Source organism: Hemiscyllium ocellatum, chromosome 2, assembly GCF_020745735.1.
Source record: "Hemiscyllium ocellatum isolate sHemOce1 chromosome 2, sHemOce1.pat.X.cur, whole genome shotgun sequence".
NCBI classification, from domain to species: Eukaryota; Metazoa; Chordata; class Chondrichthyes; order Orectolobiformes; family Hemiscylliidae; genus Hemiscyllium; species Hemiscyllium ocellatum.
In genome coordinates, this window is record NC_083402.1 from 93,051,644 (window position 1) to 93,065,229 (window position 13,586).

The following is a 13,586-nucleotide window of genomic DNA, read 5'->3' on the forward strand; positions in this document are numbered from 1 at the left end:
AACATCTTTAAACATGTTGCATACAGTCTCTCAAGCCCGTTCACATCTTTGTTGCTAGTGTATGTATTAACTACTGCTATCAGGTTTCTGACCTTGTCACAGTACTGCAGCAGCTTTTACCAAAGTGACAAATAGCATACATGATTGGGACTGTGATAATCTATTCATCCTCATCCTTCTAAGAAAGTCTGCAATATTTGACTTTGTTTATCATCAAGCTGGGACTGTCTCCTCTGACTTTGTTGCTATCTATATAAAGATAACATGATAATCATTTGCAATGGCTGCATTTTCCTTTTCTGCAGTTTCCCTCTAGTGTCTCTTATTTAGTTCTCTCTTAATTCTTAGCTTCTTTCTACTTCTTGATAACATTATCAAAAACTCATCATAGAGCATTTGTTTGCAGGCAACACACACTTCTACTTTAACATGACTCATTTTAATACTTCCATTGCCTCTACTTTGTCATATTGCTTGTCTGACAGTCGGTCGAGGATGAGCAGAAATTTTCTTCAACTAAATCTTGCGATGACTAAGGTCTTTGGTCTCCACCACAAATTGGTTCTTAATTCTTCATCTCTCTCTCTCTCATACCTGCCTCAGGCTAAAACAACCACATCTTGATCTTGGAATTCTAATTGACCTGAGATGATATATCAACTCTATCATCAAAACCATAAGTGTCTATCATATTGTCTGCCTTTGCCTTGCCTCAGGAACTGTTACCTCTGGAGCTGACTATTTTGGGTTAGTCTTCTATCATTTATGTTCATAAATTTGAGCTTATTCAAAATTCTGTTCCTCTGTCCTACTTGCACCTACTCTGTCCTCCTCTGTGCTTATTGACCTAATTGCCTCTTGGTCTATGAGCCTCGAAGTTATCAGGCTTCAAGTCCCTCCTTATCCCTTTTCCTCCCTATTACTAACCTTTTCCATCCTTCAATCCTCAGAAATTTCTACGTTTCTTCAATTCTGTATTCTTGGGCATTCTGAATTTAGTTGGTCCAACAATGGTCGCATGTTTTCAGCTGTCTATGGGATCTGACATGTTCAATATGCTCCTTAAAGCCTGTCTGTTTGTCCAGACTTTTGATCATATGTCATTTTAGCTGCAGCTGTAGCTTGTTGTTTGTAATGCTCCTGTGAAATGTTTTGGAGTGCATTTTAAAAACATTCTTTTCTCTTTAGTTTATCGAAGATCTGGATGTATCAATGTCAGATTGACACATTCGTCACCTGCAGAGGGCAGCTGTCTACTAGTTCCAGGCGAACTTTGAACTAACAGCACACTTCACGCTTCAAAACTGTTTTCCACAAAGAATGCTGATTATTAGATACTAATGTTTAAAAATGCATGGAGTCAATGTTCAAGTCTGTTATGACCTGTGACTATATGATACATGAATTAATGAGCAGGACAGAAATGATAATGAACCTTTCCAGTGGATCTCAAAGTGCACAAGAAGCTCCCACCTGAAATAAGTTGGGGCACATTCAAATATTAAAGATGGGTAGGCCCATCAAGCAAGTAATTGTTTGACATCCATACTTGCAGATTCATGCAGTGCGAATTGCATTTTTAAAAGCAGTCGCAGTGCGATTGCTTTTCCTTGATGTGTGGTGAATTGGGGGAGCAATGATTAAAATATAAAAACAGGATCATTTTTATTAATGTTGGTTCCAAAGAAATGGGATTCAAGGGAATTCTACAGCAAGCAGGCATTCTGCTCCACCAAATGACCACACAAGCAGTGAAGGTGGAAATCCACGCTGGTATGCTATAATTCACTTAACACTGCATGTATATCAGTCCGGTCTAATTGGTTACATTCCAAATATATTTGCGGAACATGAAACATCAGCCTGCTACCTCATGATGCAGAGAACCCGAACTTCTGTTTTTGCTGCAGAGGAACTTGAAGCTCTTGCGTGATATGAGTCTGGGTTTGCCCCTAAAACAATGGAATTCTGCAATTTTCTACTTCTTTCCTAGACGTGCTGTAATGCTGATTTAATCCACTCTAAGCTTCATTTTAGAGGTCACCATGGTGACAGCATTGTTCTCCTTCTCCAGGCGTGTCTCTGGAATTTGTGCCAGGGCTAAGAAGCCTACACTTGGCCAGCACCTGTGCCAGGGCTAAGAAATCTAAACTTGGCCAGCACCTTTCAGCATTCCATCTGCATTCACTCCTACCCTTGTAAACACCGGTCAAAGTTCATCCACCTGACAAATTTAAAGAGAGGTAGAGGTGGGTGCATTAGGTGATGCACAAATTTGAACAAGATCAGGTGGTAATGCTGAAAGAGGAAATTAATTTGCTTTTGAAGGATCAACTCATAATTATCCTCAGCTGCTGAATCCTGGAGTGCACGTTTTAGAAGACATGGCTTTAAAGTAAAATACTTTCTGGACACAATACACTTACAGCACCATCATACCCTGAAACCTGTCACTGTGAGGGTCAGGTGGATGAGTACAATCCCCACGTCAGTTCAGTGTAAATGGATTGATTTGTAGAACTGCAAACCACAATGGAGGATTGGTAAGTCATATGCAACAATATTCACACAACAAGTGTTCTGATACATGCCACTGCTTTTTATTAAATCTAAGACCAACACATAGGTGCCATGGGCTCTCCTCTGATTTCCATATGCTCAAAGATTACATTTGAAGATCTATTGTTGAGTGCTTCACATTGTTCCCATCAGCTTTGCTGCCATATGAATCAACAGGGATTATGAAATTGTACCCAATAACAGGGCAAAGTTGGAATAGACCAACAATATATTGTTATTATCAATTCGTCTCTCACTCTAATTATTGTAAATGTGAGACAAAGTGTGCAATGCTATGGTATCCCACAATGCTGAGAATTTTATGAAGTCCTACACTAAATCATTTAAAAACTAGCTCAGAGAAGTGGAAGACCATCTCCTTCCCAAGAGACTTCGACTAGGATACAATACTGGAGTTGATTCCTGTCAGGCTGAAACCACCCAGGATCTGGAAGGCACAAGTGTTACCAAAGGGAGGCAGTTATGTACTAAATACAAAGCGTCATCAAGCATCACTTTAGGACAGACACTTTGCCGTTGTTATGCACTAGCTAATTGCATTCTGGGTACTGCCATTTAGTCCATGTTTGGGTTAATAATCATGGCTTTACTTAATAGTTCTTTTTTATGTAGTTATACTGGAAGTGCAGAGTTTTTCCCATCATTTCCATCAATTTGAAGGAGCTGTCATCTTCATCAACTGTTCGTGAAAATCTGGGATAAAAAAGAAATCCCTGTGGATTGCAATGATGCTGCCATCACCATCACCTTCAAGAAAGAAGACAAAGCGGGAACTACCGAAGAATTTCCCTACACTCCATCGCTGAGAAGATCATCACCGGAATTCTTGCTAGGTGCCTTTTCCCAGTCTCAGAGGATGCCTCGTGAAAGTCAGTGTGGCTTCTGACCTGATCATGGAACTATGGACCTGATTTTCACAGAGAAATGCCAGGAACAACACAAAACACTCTACATAGTCACGGCTTTTAACTGAGTCCTTTGGACTCTTAAAGATGAGAGTTTTCAATGGCCATGATATGCTTGGTGATGCCAATATTATTGCATACTGTATAAGATAATCATTCTTCCCACTCTTCCAAATGCTCCAAAACTTAGACTACGTACAGATGCCACCTCAAGATCTTTGAGAGTTATCATCAGCGTTGTCTAAGGTAGCTTCTCTGTATCAACTGGGTGACAGATGTACTAACGAGAGCATTCTTGAAGCAGCCAATAGCACCAGCATTGAGGCCATGATCATCCAAAATCAACTCTGCAGGTCTGGCCATGTGCTGAGGATGCCTGAGTTCTGACTATAAAAGCAAATTTTCTTTGCAAAGCTTAAGGAAGGCACTTGAATAAGAAGAGGACAAAGGAAGTGTTTCTAAAACTCACTGAAGATTCCCTCAAGAAATGCAACATAGATGTCAATGCATGGGACACTCTCCTGCAGAAGAAACTGACTTGGAAAAACATAATTCTTTGAGAACAATCTTCAACAAGAGGAAGTACAGAAAAGGAACTAGAGAAAGGAATGCCAATAATCTCAGGATCAAGGACCACTTCCACCTCCTGGAAGCACAGACAAAACACCACCTCTGTGTAATTGGAAATGCGGCTGTAAGATCAAGCTCTTCAGCCACACAAGCCCATCAGCCACCCATCACCAACAGCATCCATGACCAGTGATACAGATTTTTCTATGGGGACAATCATACTAATTAGTGAGTAGTTGTAGATTGACAACATGCTGTAACTGCAAAGCTGAAAAAGGTATTTTTTTTATTAACAATTTCCAGCTCACTAAGGAGGCTTCATGCCAATCCATATCCAACAACCTGGTCTGCAAACTCTGCTCACATTTATAATTGTACTGCAAGTTTCACTACAGCCATTGAGACACTTCATAACATGTTAAAATAATCATAATATTCTACACATCCAAACTCACAGCATTCAAAAAACAAAGTTGTCCAACCTGCCAATGTTAATGGGTTCCAAAAAGAAAATCCCACAACCTGAAACTGCATATTTGCCAAAGTTAGTCAGTTGTTCCTTGAGCCATAACCTTTCAATATGCAAAATTTCATTGAAATCTATTAGCTTTCAATATATTTTGTTTGAAAACTGAGAAAAACTTTATGCTGTCCACTTCCAGTGCACGAGCTAGCACCCTACACTATTATTAATGAAGACAACTGGTCATATTGTAATAAGCAGCACAGTGACCACTGCTATCATTTTGTTGAAATGGTTGAATAGCAAACTTCTTTATTACCAGATAAAACTCTCAGACTAATGACATATATACCCCAGAATTTCTCAATGTGCAAATGGTCATGGCAAAATGTGGAAATTACTTTCAGACATAAACAAGAAATGAAGTCAAAGTGGCAACACCTGGTCAATGCAAAAAAGCTAGCCAGTCTAGCTACTTATTTCAGATTAAGATATTTTCAGAATCCAAGATTCTAAACAACCTGATAATCTTTGGGTGTTGTTTGGTCACACTAGTACATCCTTATGATCACTTCCTGTTTTGATAATGCTAATATCAGAAATTTTGTATGGGTGGAGATTGAAGATTTACATTGCTTTGTTGAAGCTAGGAAATGGAGCAAATGGATAAGGGTTCATTAACTGTTTAGAATAATTTCAACCATGTACAGGAATAGAATGCCTCAGCCAAGTTTGCAATGCCATCCAACCAAAATGATTTGGATTTTGTTTATGTTTCAGCTGCGGGATCTGCAAAAACTGAGTAGCTTGGATTTGTCCTCAAACCAGTTTCAAAGCATGCCTATCTGTGTGCTCCGAATGACAAACCTCAAGAATCTAGACATTAGCAACAATAAACTGAAAGACCTGCCTCAAGATTTAGACAGGTAACTGTATGTTAAATATGAAAATACAGTTTATTGGCACTCAATATGGGCTTTTTTTGATCATTCATAGAATTTAGCCATTGCTGGAAAGATCAAAGCACTTATTGTTCATCATCAAATTCCTTTGAGCAGGTGGTGATGAGACAGTCAGTTTTTAAATGGCAACAGTCCTTGTACTTTTTGCAAGGTTTGTGAAGGTTTGTAGCTCAGGTTGAGGTTTAGGGTGTAGGTTTGCTTGCTGAGCTGTAGGTTTGATATCCAGATGTTTCATTACCTGGCTAGGTAACATCATCAGTGGCAACCTCCAAGTGAAGTGAAGCTGTTGTCTCCTGCTTTCTATTTATATGTTTGTCCTGGATGGGGTTCCTGGGGTTTGTGGTGATGTCATTTCCTGTTCGTTTTCTGAGGGGTTGATAGATGGTATCTAGATCTATGTGTTTGTTTATGGCGTTGTGATTGGAGTGCCAGGCCTCGAGGAATTCTCTGGCATGTCTTTGCTTAGCCTGTCCCTGGATAGATGTGTTGTCCCAGTCGAGAAAAAAACCCTCTCTAAAGTCTTGGACATCTTTTTGGCAACCAGAATTGTATGCAATATTCTAAATGTGGCCTAATTAAAGTTTCATACAGCTGCTACGTGACTTGCCAATTTCTATACTCTATGCTTTCACCAATGAAGGTAAGCATGCCAAATGGCTTTTTGACTACCTTATTCATTTGAGCTGCTACTTTCTGGGAACTGTCATCTAGATCTGTCTGTATGTTGATGCTACTAAGAGTTCTGCCATTTACTGTATACTACCCACCTACACTGGATCTTCCAAAATACATCACCACACATTTGTCTGGATTAAACTCCATCTGTCATTTCTTCAACCAAGTCTCCAGCCTTTCTAGTTGCTGCTGTATTGTCTGCCAATCCTCTTCATTATTGGAAGCTCCATCAATCTTTGTGTCATCTGCAAACTTACTATTCAGACCACCTACATTCTGCTCTAAAGCATTTATATATTATTACAAACAACAGGGGTCCCAGCACTGATCTCTGTAGAACACCACTGTTCAAACATCTCCTGTCAGAAAATACACTGCTTCTCTGCTACACTCTAAGTATTATAACTAAGCCAGTTCTGTATTCATCTTACCAACTCATCACGTATCTAATTGACTCAACATTTATATCAGCCTGCCATGAGGGAACTTGTCAAAGAGGTTGCTAAAGTCCATATAGATAGCACCTACTGGCTCTATCCTCATTATCCTCTTTGTCATTTCGTCAAAAAACTTAAACAAGTTTGGATATACAACCTTTCCAGCACATAGCCATGCTGCCTATCACTAATAAGTTCATATTTTTCTAAATGTGTGTAAATCCTATCTCTAAGAATCTGCTCCACTAATTTCCCTACAACTGCGCAAGGCTCACAGACCTGTAATTTCCGGATTATCCCCGTTGCCTTTATTAAACAAAAGAGCAATGTTGGTTATTCTCCAGTCTTTTCTTCCTGTGGTTGGTTATTCTCTCCAATTATTCTCCCCTGTGACTAAAGGGATACAAAGATTTCATACAAGGCCGCAGCAATTTCCTCACCTGACTCTTTCAGCATTCTGGGATACATTCCATCAGGTCCCAGGGAATTGTCCCCCTCAATACTTTTCAAAACACCCAACACTGTATCCTTTTTAATGTTGATATTTCCTAGGCTAGCAACATGCCCTTCTGGAGACTCATCATCCATTATGAGTCCAGAACCAGAGGGCATAGGTTTAGTTTGAGAGGGGAAAGATATAAAAGAGACCTAAGGGGCAACGTTTTCATACGGAGGATGGTGCATGTGTGGATGGGTTGCCAGAGGAGGTAGTGGAGGCTAGTACAATTGCTCAACGTTTGTGAGAAGATTTGTAGCTCGGGTGCTCGTTGTTGTGGTTCTGTTCGCCGAGCTGGGAGTTTTTCTTGCAAACGTTTCGTCCCCTTTCTAGGTGACATTTTCAGTGCTTGGGAGCCTCCTGTGAAGCGCTTCTGTGCTGATTCCTCCAGCATTTATACTGGTTTGAATCTGCCGCTTCCGGTTGTCAGTAGCTGTCCGCTGCAGTGGCCGGTATATAGGGTCTATGTCGATGCGTCTGTTGATCAAACTCGTGGATGAGTGCCATGCTTCTAGGAATTCACTGGCTGTTCTCTGTTTGGCCTGTCCTATAATGGTGGTGTTGTCCCAATCAAATTCATGTTGTTTGTCATCTGAGTGTATGGCTACTAGGGATAACTGGTCGTGTCGTTTCGTGGCCAGTTGGTGTTCATGGATGCGGGTTGTTACCTGTCTTCCTGTTTGTCCTATGTAGTGTTTTGTGCAGTCCTTGCATGGGATTTTGTAAACCACGTTGGTTTTGCTCATGCTGGGTATCGGGTCCTTTGTTCTGGTGAGTTGTTGTCTGAGAGTGGCTGTTGGTTTGTGTGCTGTTATGAGTCCTAGTGGTCGCAGCAGTCTGGCTGTCAGTTCTGAAATGCTCCTGATGTATGGGAGTGTGGCCAGTCCTTTGGGTTGTGGCATGTCCTCATTTCGTTGTCTTTCCCTGAGGCATCTGTTAATGAAATTGCATGGGTATCCGTTTTTGTTGAATACCTTGTATAGGTGTTCTTCTTCCTCGTTTTGTTGTTCAGATGTGCTGCAATGTGTTGTGGCCCTTTTGAATAATGTCCTGATGCAACTTCGTTTGTGTGTGTTGGGGTGGTTGCTTTCATAGTTCAGGACTTGGTCTGTGTGTGTGGCTTTTCTGTATACCTTCATGGTGAATTGTCCGTTCGGTGTTCTTTGTACCATCACGTCTAGGAATGGGAGCTGGTTGTCCTTTTCTTCGTCTCTCGTGAATCGGATTCCTGTGAGTGTGGCATTGATGATCCGGTGTGTGTTCTCTATGTCTGTATTTTTAATGATTACAAAGGTGTCATCCACGTATCTGATCCATAGTTTGGGTTGTAGTTGCGGTAAAACTGTTTTTTCTAACCTTTGCATAACTGCTTCTGCTATCAGTCCGGAGATCCGGACCCGGACCATAGAACAAGCTATCACTATCGTACAAAATAGGACCACACACCGCAAAAAAAACGGCACTAAAAGAAAAAATGGACAAACTAACACCCAACAAAAAGGACACCACAACACACACCTAGGTTAAAAACCTTTCCCACAGACAGCTCACAGACACGCAAAGAACAATACTGGCCAAGGGACTTAACTACAACCACAGGGACGCCAAGACAGCAGACTTCCTAGCAGCACTAGAATGCACACTCAGGAACAATGGATTAACAGAAGAGATACAGCAAAGAGTGAGACAAAGTATCGTACCTATGATAACAAGGAAAAGACAAACACACACCCTCAACACCAAGGAGAAAGAAGCACTAAAATCACTAAGAAACGATAAGACCATAATCATACTACCAGCAGACAAAGGCAGAATGACTGTTATACTGGAAAAAAATGAGGTCTGCAGATGCTGGAGATCACAGCTGAAAATGTGTTGCTGGTCAAAGCACAGCAGGCCAGGCAGCATCTCAGGAATAGAGAATTTGACGTTTCGAGCATAAGCCCTTCATCAGGAATGAAGGGCTTATGCGCGAAACGTCAAATTCTCTATTCCTGAGATGCTGCCTGGCCTGCTGTGCTTTGACCAGCAACACATTTTCAGTTATACTGGAAAAGTCAGACTACATATACAAAGCTGAACAACTACTTGCAGATACCAACACCTACTAAAAGAGGGAGTTTGACCCCACTCCACAGCTCACCAATAGGATAAACAACACACTGAGAAACCTACAAAACAGCGGACAGATAACCAGGTCGGACCTACAAAGAATGAAACCGGAAAGCAACAACATCCCCAGATTCTTTGGACTACCTAAAGTACACAAACCAGACATCCCACTCAGACCCATAGTATCACTACCAGGAACACCAACACACAAACTGGCTAAAGAGCTACAACAGAAACTGAAACACCTGGTTAGCGGATCCAGACACTCTATACAGCCAACACAAGAATGTTTGGACAGCATTAAAAATATACGCATAGACAAGGAAGAAACCATGGTCTCATTCAATGTAAAGGCACTGTTCACTTCTATTGACAAAACCTTAGCCAGCGAAACAATATCCAACTTGCTGGACATACATAACAGACAACAGGACACTGAACTTATTAACAAAGACGGCATACTTAAACTACTAGACCTGTGCCTCACAACACACTTCACTTTCAACAACCAGATATATGAACAAATTAACGGAACACCCATGGGCTCACCGATCTCCGGACTGATAGCAGAAGCAGTTATGCAAAGGTTAGAAAAACCAGTTTTACCGCAACTACAACCCAAACTATGGGTCAGATATGTGGACGACACCTTTGTAATCATTAAAAATACAGACATAGAGAACACACACCGGATCATCAATGCCACACTCACAGGAATCCGATTCACGAGAGACGAAGAAAAGGACAACCAGCTCCCATTCCTAGACGTGATGGTACAAAGAACACCGAACGGACAATTCACCATGAAGGTATACAGAAAAGTCACACACACAGACCAAGTCCTGGACTATGAAAGCAACCACCCCAACACACACAAACGAAGTTGCATCAGGACATTATTCAAAAGGGCCACAACACACTGCAGCACACCTGAACTACAAAAAGAGGAAGAAGAACACCTATACAAGGTAATCACCAAAAACGGATACCCATGCAATTTCATTAACAGATACCTCAGGGAAAGACAACGAAATGAGGACATGCCACAACCCAAAGGACTGGCACACTTCCATACATCAGGAGCATTTCAGAACTGACAGCCAGACTGCTGCGACCACTAGGACTCATAACAGCACACAAACCAACAGCCACTCTCAGACAACAACTCATCAGAACAAAGGACCCGATACCCAGCATGAGCAAAACCAACGTGGTTTACAAAATCCCATGCAAGGACTGCACAAAACACTACATAGGACAAACAGGAAGACAGGTAACAACCCGCATCCATGAACACCAACTGGCCACGAAACGACACGACCAGTTATCCCTAGTAGCCATACACTCAGATGACAAACAACATGAATTTGATTGGGACAACACCACCATTATAGGACAGGCCAAACAGAGAACAGCCAGTGAATTCCTAGAAGCATGGCACTCATCCACGAATTCGATCAACAGACACATTGACATAGACCCTATATACCGGCCACTGCAGCGGACAGCTACTGATAACCGGAAGCGGCAGATTCAAACCAGTATAAATGCCAGAGGAATTAGCACAGAAGCACTTCACAGGAGGCTCCCAAGCACTGAAGATGTCACCTAGAAAGGGGACGAAACGTTTGCAAGAAAAACTCCCAGGTCGGCGAACAGAACTAGTACAATTGCAACATTTAAAAGGCACCTGGAAGGGTATATGAATAGGAAGGGTTAGGAGGGATATGGACAAGCTGCTGGCAAGTGGGACTAGGTTAAATTGGGATATCTGGTCAGCATGGATGAGTTGGACTGAAGGGTTTGTTTCCGTGCTGTACATTTCTATGGCTCTATGTCCTTCTGCTTTGTGAACATCGAAGCAAAATAATCATTAGAGACCTCAGCCACTTCCTCTAGATACATTCATAAATTGTATCCAATGCTCCTGATGTAAACTAAGGGTACCTTTCACCGAGTATCTCAGGCAGGTCCGCAGGGGCCAACCTGACTTCCCTGTCACTACCCATTTCGATTCCCCTTCCCACACCGTCTCTGATATGACCATCCTCACCCTCCTCCATTGCCACAGTGAATCAGACTGCATTATCTTCCACCTGGGAAATCTACAGCCTGGAGGACTCAACATTGAATTGTGCAATTTCAAATAAGCTCCCTTCACATCCTCTGACTCTCTTTCCAGTCCCTCCTCTTTCCTTCCACTCCTCTGACTGACCCTTCCTTCCAGCTCCCAACTGGATTCATTCCACTCATCAACCAACCAGGCCATACCCTCCACCTGCGTTCACCTATCACTATTTCACTACTTCACTCTTCTCCCCATCCAAAGCCCTCTCCCAACCCCCCTACAGATCCCCTTACACCCACTTCCAGTCTTTAAGAAGGGTTACACCCGAAACATTGGCTTCTCCACTTCCTGCTGCTGCCTGATTTGTTGTGTTCTTTCAGCCTCTTGCTTGTCTATCTTGGATTCCAGCATCTGTAGTTTTTTTGTCTCTACATTCATAAATTGCCTCCTTTGCCCTTCAGTAGACCAACCCATTCCCTCGCTACTCTCTTTCTCCTTAATTATATATGTATAAAATACCTTGGGATGTTCCTTTATTTCTGTTTGCCAAAGAAATTTCATGCTGCCTCTTAGCCTGCTCATTTCCTTGTTTGAGTTCTTTCCTGCTATTTTTGTATTCTTTGAAGTCTCTGTCTGTCTTCAGTTTCCTAAACCTTACATATACCTCCTTTTACCTTCTTGACTAAACTCTCCATTTCTCTTGTCATGCAAGGTTCCTGAATCTTGCCATCTTCATCCTTAATTTTCACAGGAATAACAAATTCCACCCTATCTGAGACCTGAGCACCAAGTAAATCACAATCATTACAGGGAAAGTTAAAATCACCCACATTTTTCATAATCTATCCACATATCTGTTGTACTGATAGCTACTGGCTATTGGGAGGGATGTAGTCCAATCCCACAAAAGATTATTGCATCATCTGATTTTTGAGCTCTACCATATAGCCTTGCTGGATGAGCCCTCCAAGGTGTTCTCCCTCATGAAAAACTTCAAGGAGAAATTATTTTTGGAGTCATAATTCAGTTCCCCTCAAAGCTCTGGTTTGATGCATTAGGGGATCCTGAAGCCTACGGGGTGTCAATGCTGACAGTGCTATCTAAAAGATCTAAAATGATTCCATCAGCTGAACTCGGTGTACTGACCATATATTAGGCTCATTAGAGCTCAATTCATATGCAAAATAGCAGAGAACACAAACAATGTGATTTATGCACCTATCTAATACTACATGGCTTTATATGCAAATACAATAGAAACTGCAATGCAGGGACCTTCCCATCAATTGATCCTTGAGGGTACATTTTTGAGGTTGGTACCATGTTGCATGGCATTTCAACTTCCCGTTCAAATTCTTTCCAGATTGATAAATCAACAGCTTCCTCTAAAGATTCTGTATGAAGTGAATCTGTTTGATCTATATTCTGTTTTCAGAAAACATATAACCTTTTTTTGAACTATTTCTCACTCAATTAGAGGTAGTTCCAGCCTTGTGCCAAGTACTCAATATTTTAAACTCACTGCCAATCCAACTCCATAAAAAAACCTTTAATTGAGCAACTAACAACAGTATATCACAATATCTTTTGGCATCAATCAGCCTCAGATGCCTTACCATTGTCTTTCTGGTGCTGCCACACCCTTAGACTCCCCTCCCACAAAATCCACATCCAACATCCATTTGTTTGCGCTACCCCAATTCATCACTGCAAACTCCATGATGCTACATCCAGTTTGACCTTCCATCTGCATCCAGCACTTCTCTGCCAGTGTCTTAATCCCAAAGCTACATTCCAATGCTTCCCCCACACAGAATTTCATGTCGTTTTTCAAGCTTCTGCTGAATCATATCCTGTAACTCTGAGTAAAAGCCCTCTTGATCCTGCCTACTAACCACTACAGTCACAAGCAAACTTTATTTGCCCCCAGATTATTTCGCGACTTGTTCATTGCTAAAATAAGCTTCTAAACTCTGCTTCTTATTATTCTGCTTTCTTAAACAAAATATCTTGTATGCCCCATTTCTGTTTCTTCAACTAAAACCCTCCTAGCGCTGTCACTCTATCTTGTTTTTACCACCTTTCACATACTTCACAATTCTCCTGACTCTGCATAAATGATAATAAAAGACCTTTCTGACCATTTACTGAGCAGCCTCCAAAGATCCATTAAAGAAGGATTAGTTGGGCAAGTTACTGATTAATACCAATAGATAGAATGTCCATGGCATATGCTTCAAAATAAAGAATGTAAGTATAGTCTCAAGGTCTTAAAACTGATTAAATTGAAACTGTCTCAAAAGATTTAACTATTCAGT

The 13,586-nt window shown here is 41.3% G+C and overlaps 1 protein-coding gene across 1 annotated transcript in view; it reads left to right on the forward strand.

Moving 5' to 3' along the window:
* Positions 1-13,586, forward strand: part of lrrc2 (leucine rich repeat containing 2) — a 60,229-nt gene that overhangs the window by 37,058 nt on the left and 9,585 nt on the right. Inside the window, exon 5 of the mRNA XM_060845323.1 lies at positions 5,299-5,444. Coding sequence (XP_060701306.1) covers positions 5,299-5,444 — 146 coding nt within the window. The remainder of the gene's footprint in view (positions 1-5,298; positions 5,445-13,586) is intronic.